The sequence below is a fragment of the Akebia trifoliata genome, chromosome 8 (genome assembly GCF_017979445.1).
Source record: "Akebia trifoliata isolate Shusen 1 chromosome 8, ASM1797944v1, whole genome shotgun sequence".
NCBI classification, from domain to species: Eukaryota; Viridiplantae; Streptophyta; class Magnoliopsida; order Ranunculales; family Lardizabalaceae; genus Akebia; species Akebia trifoliata.
This window is the reverse complement of record NC_141382.1, coordinates 51,383,207-51,389,767: the sequence shown is the minus strand read 5'-3', so window position 1 is coordinate 51,389,767 and position 6,561 is coordinate 51,383,207. Positions and strand designations below refer to the sequence as shown.

At 36.3% G+C, this 6,561-nt stretch overlaps 1 protein-coding gene across 2 annotated transcripts; it reads left to right on the top strand.

Moving 5' to 3' along the window:
- The first annotated feature begins 226 nt into the window (after positions 1–226).
- On the top strand, positions 227–6,135 carry LOC147397654 (uncharacterized). Of its 2 annotated transcripts, none has more exons than XR_015180320.1 (10): positions 227–836; positions 984–1,078; positions 1,271–1,338; positions 1,449–1,492; positions 1,679–1,756; positions 1,849–2,002; positions 4,949–5,101; positions 5,197–5,304; positions 5,481–5,577; positions 5,667–5,750. XR_015180320.1 is itself a non-coding variant. In XM_086449522.1 (10 exons), exons 1-10 carry the CDS (start codon positions 541–543, stop codon positions 5,763–5,765), a joined length of 1,161 nt encoding a protein of 386 aa, XP_086305648.1. In that variant the 5' UTR covers positions 234–540; the 3' UTR covers positions 5,766–6,135. The 2 variants fall into 2 exon arrangements, 1 of the variants encoding a protein (XP_086305648.1); XM_086449522.1 differs by having other exon boundaries at positions 234–836; positions 5,512–5,577; positions 5,667–6,135.
- Positions 6,136–6,561: the final 426 nt, after the last annotated feature.

The following is a 6,561-nucleotide window of genomic DNA, read 5'->3' as shown; positions in this document are numbered from 1 at the left end:
GTGTTCTACTTGAGATATAAAATTGTATTTTTTTTATGAATCGTAATTCTGTATTCCAAGGAGAAAACATCTATACCGTTCTCAAATTTGTCACGTCAAGTAAATCGATTGAATTGCCACGTGGCTAAATTAATAGTTTTTCTTTTATGCCAATCATGATTTCGTGTTCCCCTCTAGGGATTGGTGTTGCTTTCATGATTCAAAATTTTTTTTTTTTTTTTTTAAATATGAGAAACCGAGTTTTAAAGCCATGGCATTGTCCAATTATCAGTTAATTGCGGCATTTTTTACGTATCTCTCTTAAATTTCTGTCAATAAAGCCATTAGAATCGGTCTCTGGCAAGACTGTCAGAAGTGACTTTTTGTAATCAACTTTATTACCCTCCTTTTTCGAACCCTTCTTTTAGTTTCTACTTCTAGGGTTTGATTTTCAAACTGAAACCCCTTCTCATCTCCCATTATCCTTTCTCAATCTCTTAATCTTAATCTCTCTTTTTAAAAATAAAAAAATTGTTTTTTCTTGATTCTGTTGGGTTCATAATGACGACTTCTTTGAAAAACAACTTCTTACCACCTTCTCTGGTCTCCAATCTACAAGAAGTTCTAATAAGCAGAAATGGCACAGAAGAAGATCAGTCCAAGAAGACTGATGAGTCTTCCGAGCCTTCTTCTTCGTCTTCTGTGGGTACTGTGGGTGCGAATTCGATCCAGGATTGCTCGAAACCAGTTGTTTTAGTGACAAATGGAGATGGAATTGAAGCTCCAGGACTCACCTTCCTTGTCGAGGCTCTAGTCAAAGAAGGCCAATGCAGCGTTCATGTCTGCGCCCCTCAATCGTGGGTCTCTCTAATTTTAGCTTTAAAAAAAAAAAAAAATTAAATCCATCTTCTTTTTTCTTTTTCTTTTTCTTTTTTTCAATCTGGGTGTTCTCTGTTGTGGAATTTCCATTGAATTTTATGTATTTTGATACTGTGTTGGTGCAGAGATAGATCTGTTTCCGGTCACTCAGTGACGCGTGGTGAGACTCTCTCGGTCAGCTCTGCTGAAATTGTTGGTGCCACAGCTTATGAAGTTTCTGGTAGGACTTCACTTCTTTTGTTTGAGATTGCTGGAATTATAATTTATTTTTTTTTTTTTTTACTTCGACATAATTGGTTATTAGTGAAGTTAGATCTTTCGAATATAATTTTTTAGATGTTATTCTACATGGCGGGTTTCAATGGGTTAGCAATTACAAAGTAATAGACTTGAAGCATTGATGATTGATCAGGGACTCCTGCGGATTGTGTCTCCTTAGCTTTATCTGGTGCATTGTTTTCTTGGACAAAGCCTGCCCTGGTATGGGTCTTAACATCTTTTCTTAGAGAGTTTGAATAGCTGGGTATCCATCATTTCTCGCATTGGATGGTTTCATTGATTTTTTTTTTTTTTTTTGCTTTGATATTCAGGTAATTAGTGGAATTAACAGAGGATCAAATTGTGGTCATCATATGTAAGTAATATGGGACTGTATTCATGTTTGATTGTTTGAATTTTGCCTTTAAATGCATATAAACTTGTTTCGATTTCCCTCCTGAATGTGATCGCATAAGTATATATTTCTTGGCATTCTGCTTTTGTTTCTTATATTATTTCTATTCTGCTGTGACTTATTCTAGTTTCTTGATAATCTCCACAGCTTCTACTCAGGTACTGTTGCTGGGGCTAGAGAGGCTTTGATATGTGGTGTACCATCTCTTTCAATATCATTGAACTGGTGAGTGGAGGTTTCCTTGTTATTATAGCATTTTTTTTTTAATTCATTTTTTTTTAAATCTGTAGTGATATTATGCTCAAATCTTTTACTAGGAAGAAGGATGAAAGTCGTGAAAGTGATTTCAAAGATGCAGTTAATGTTTGTTTACCATTGATACAAGCAACCATAAGAGATATTGAGAAGGGACTTTTCCCGAAAAGTTGCTCATTGAATATTGAAATTCCCACTTCACCTTTGACAAACAAGGTTTGATTTCTTGCAAGTATTTTAGTCTATATGGTGTCTTGGAAGTATTGAATTATGTGCTAGACAGATCTATAAAAAAAATCATGTGAAATGAAAATTAATTATTTTCTACAACAACACCAACATAAACACGTAGGAGGCAATACGTTGACTGCTTATATGTACTAGCATAGTTGTTAACATGGATTGATCTTTCAATGATGACATAGGTATAGTATTTTTTTCTGCATTATAAGCGTTTTTTGGTATTATAACACATTAGTTAATTCATAAGAAAAAATCTCATCATTTTATTTGATTACCACTCTGAAATTATTATCATTCATACACTGTATCTCAATGAAAAATTCTTGTCCACCAGGATGAGCTTGTTCCGTACATTGTTTCTGTTTTGAATGAGTTCTTCTCAATTCCAAGTACAGTTCTTTACACTATTTTTTTGTTTCCTTAATTTTTATATGTTCATTTGATCATATTTAATCATCAGATAACATGAGGAGCATTAAGAAAATGCATTGGATCAAGGAAGATCTCCTACAAATGAGTTTGGGTAGTCTATACTATAGAATACCGTTTTCAAACATAAGGAGTTGAAAAGTTCATAGATGGTGGAGATGCTTCACAGACAAGACGGGATAAGTTGCATTGGAGATGCACTAGATGTCTAGATTAGTGAAAAAGTCTCCTCTTATTTAGTTTATGGTATCGTGTAGACAACAAATTTGTTTGTTTATTGGATAAGGTGCCTCTTATACATGAACATGATTGGTCATTTGGCAATTGAGATTTTAATTAAGCGACATTGCATTGCGGAAGTTGTAGCGTTGTCTTGTTAAGCATAAAAGAAAATTTTCTCTGGAAGAGCCGTACCTTGTTTTAGGAAGAAATTAAAATAGTTCAAGGCAAAGGTAAAGGTGTGGAATTAAGAAATCTTTGGCACAATCGAGGAGAAGAAAAATATTTTATTGTGTGATATTGAATCCTTAAACAAGAAGGAAGAGGGGGCAATGCTAACTCTAGACAAGAAATTGAGAGCCAACGACAAGGTGAAGTTACAGAAGGTATTGGTTATGAAGGAAATAACTTGGAAACATAAGTCTAGAGTGAGATGATTAAAAGAGGGGACAAACATGGAATTCTTTCATAGAATGGCAAGTTCTCACAGGAGATACAATCATATCTAAAAAACCATGATAGAGTGGAAGCTTTTGGAGGAGGAAGGGATCAGAGAAAGGATAGTGGAGTTTTATGAGAAATAGTATTTGGAAATTCCTTTTGGAAGGTCAACACAGTTTGATAATATTTCTTGGAGCAAGAAGCATGGATTAGGTGGCCTTTCGAGAGGTTTACCAAGTCATTGTTGGAATGAGATCCATGCATTCTACAAATCGTATTTGGAGAGATAATCAAGGATGAGTTGATGTTAGCTGTCGATGATTTTCATGAGAATGGTTTCCTTGATTATTTCTCAAAGCCTTAGAATAATACATTTTTGCCCTTGATCTCTAAGCAAGAAGCATAGGGCAATAGAGATCTAAAGCCGATCAGCCTAGTTTGTTCTTTGTATAAAGTTTTGTAAAAATTGTTGGTATGCAGGTTGAATGATGTTGTCAATTCACCATCAGGGATTCAAACCCTGACATTGTGGATCCTCTGAGCTACAGGCATGATCCAAGTCTAATATGCAAGATTGATATGGAAAATGTTTATGACCACCATGAATTGAAGCTTCTTGAGGTACGTGTTGGGCTGTGTAGACTTTGGTCATAGATGGATTGTATGGATAATAAAATCTCTCTCCTGCATCATTTTTCGTTATAGTCAATGGTTCTTTGGAAGTTCACGGGTGTATGAGGCAGGGGGGTCCTCTATATCCTTTTCTATTTAACAATATTGAAGTCCTGGGCAGAAGGATGAAGAAAGTTGTCCGCAATGGGATCTGTAGGTGTTCATAATCTCTTTTGAGAGATCAATGTCCCACATCTGCAGTTTGCTGATGATATTTTGATTTTCCTAGGAGCATCCTTTGATCAGGCTAGATTCCTTATTGACTTGCTGATTTGTTTTGAGGCAATCTCTGATTTGGCCATTAAGATGCGCAAAAGTAAACTCTATGCAATGGAAGAAGTTCCCAATATAGAGATTGTTGTTGGAGCCTCTCATGGGATCTTGATTTTAAGAGGAATTTCTACTGTTGGGAGGTCGAGTCTGTTGCTAATCTCTTGTGAGATTTTTTTCATATTCCAATACAGTTATCTGTGTTTCATTATTTAGGGGACAAGAATCCCTTCAAAGGTTGCATTCTTTATTTGGTCTGTGGCATTGAATAAATTCTAGCACTGGATAATATCATTGCTTGGGGGTCACTTTAATCAATCACTGTCTCCTTGTGGAGTTGCTTTGAAGGTACTAATCATTTCATCTTTCTTTTCAATATCATGGATGCTTATTGGTGTTCTACAGTGCTCTTGGGTAGAGAGAGAATTTTATAGGGACCAACTCTGTATGCCGTTTGTTGGGGCATTTGGAAGGAGATGAATGATCGTGTTTTCAAAGGGAAGAGGACTCCTACACAAGAAGTTATCATTAACATTTTAGGTTTGTTGTATTCCTGTTGTTTAATGTTCAAGGGATTTTCTTTGAAGATTTTGTTTTTAGATGGGAATCTTTTTGTAAGGAGGTGGGGTGATGCTGGTAGTATTCTATGTTGTTAGCGGTGGCTTCCTCGGCCCCCATTTTTGTTTTTTTATTATAATATCATTTTTAACCATGAGGAGATAGACATGATAACATATAAATTTATGCATCTAACACACAAATTGGAAATCGTTTATTGTACAGCATAAAATAGTTCAACCTAGCATAGTTACCCCGACAGGATACTTTTCAGATTAAAACCACCTCCCTTTCTAGTTCCTTCTGTGTGTAAACTTTGATTCCTCACAGGGCTTCAAAGTCACCAGGCTGAGTCTCTGGAGGTCTGTTCCAAACTGGCAAGCTATATCAGCTAACAGACACCCATCAGCCGGGCATTTCATGTCCAATCAACAAAGCCTTGGCATTCAGCTTGCACAACTCAGCCGAGATGCATCTGCAGCTGTCAGTATCTCATATTTATGGTTGAACTGCACAGTTACTCTCTTTTTTTCAGTGTTCATCCATGGCATGATACATTCCTCATTTGTTTTTCACAGGGTGCAGCACGTCGTGTGAACACCCAAAGGAAGAATTTGGAGATTGAATCTATTGGAATTGCAGGAAAAACTGATTCCCAACGAATCAAAAAATACTTCCGACTAGAGGTAAAAGAAAAAAAAAAAAGAGGTTATTATGAAAAGTAGCACCTCCCATAGTGTTTGTGTGATTACTTTTCAAAAAAAATAAATAAATAGTGTTTGTGTGATTCATTCATGGAGGCTCAGCCAGCCTGGTTGCCCTTTTTTTCTTTCCCGATGCATAATTTGATCCTTTCATGAAGGCACCAAGCAATGGGTATTGTGTAATTGCAGTTCCTGGATAAGGAGCATGAAGATATTGATGAGGATCTAGATTTCAGAGCTGTCGAAGATGGATTTGTAAGTTAAAATTTGGTTTTTGTCTTTTTTTTTTTTTTCTCAAAATTTTGAAGTCCGTGGCTAATTCTGTGTTCACCGTGGTACAAAAGGTTGCAATAACACCACTGTCGATATCTTCACAAGTGGAATTGGAGACCCAGGCATCTGCTTCAAAGTGGATTGCTTCTGCTCTTGCTGGAGACCAATAAAATTTGCTCGGAATGACATGGTCAGTAATTTGTGTACATTTGGAGGTGGCGTTCTCTCGTTTTAGTTGCCCCAACTAAACAAGCATGCCGATTCTGATTTGTGCTTTTTGTTCTTTTATTTGTTCTCTCAGTTTCTCTTCTTGAATCTTTATTTGTGAGGGTTAGGCTTCCGCATTTAAGCTGTTCTGTATTCTTGTTTTGCAATTATCCCCAAACTTGTGGTTTAGTTTGAAACAAATGGGGTCGCTTTTCTTTTGTTTGGGGGAATTGGTTTTTTGTATGCATGTTACATAATGTATAACTAAGATGATGGCTGGCTGATTCTGAATTATTTTATCCAAGGATTTGCCGGAGCACTTTTGATTCAAAATTGCAATGTTCCTTGATGTGCGATCTAGATGAACTGGCTTTGTCCTTTACCTTCTATTATCTGATATTAACAAACCTCACGATGACTAGTAGAACCACTTTACATTGTGAATGCATGTTTACTAGATGATCAAGTATGTGATCGTGATTGAATGGTTGAGGATTGTCCTAGTAATTAGAATGTGGGGCAAGCGTGGATGCGCATGAGTGCCAAATTCAAAAATACTTGTAGGGCTGCAACCTGTCACAGAACCATAGATCATTTGCCACGGGATACTTAGAATCAAAAATCTTTTTCTTGTGTATCTCTAAGCAAATGGTCTACTGTTCTGTGATGGGGGCATATGTCATAGGGGGGCATCAGATTATCACGAATAAAAAAATAATATATATTTAAAAAATAGAGAAGTGATTATGGTGACGAATG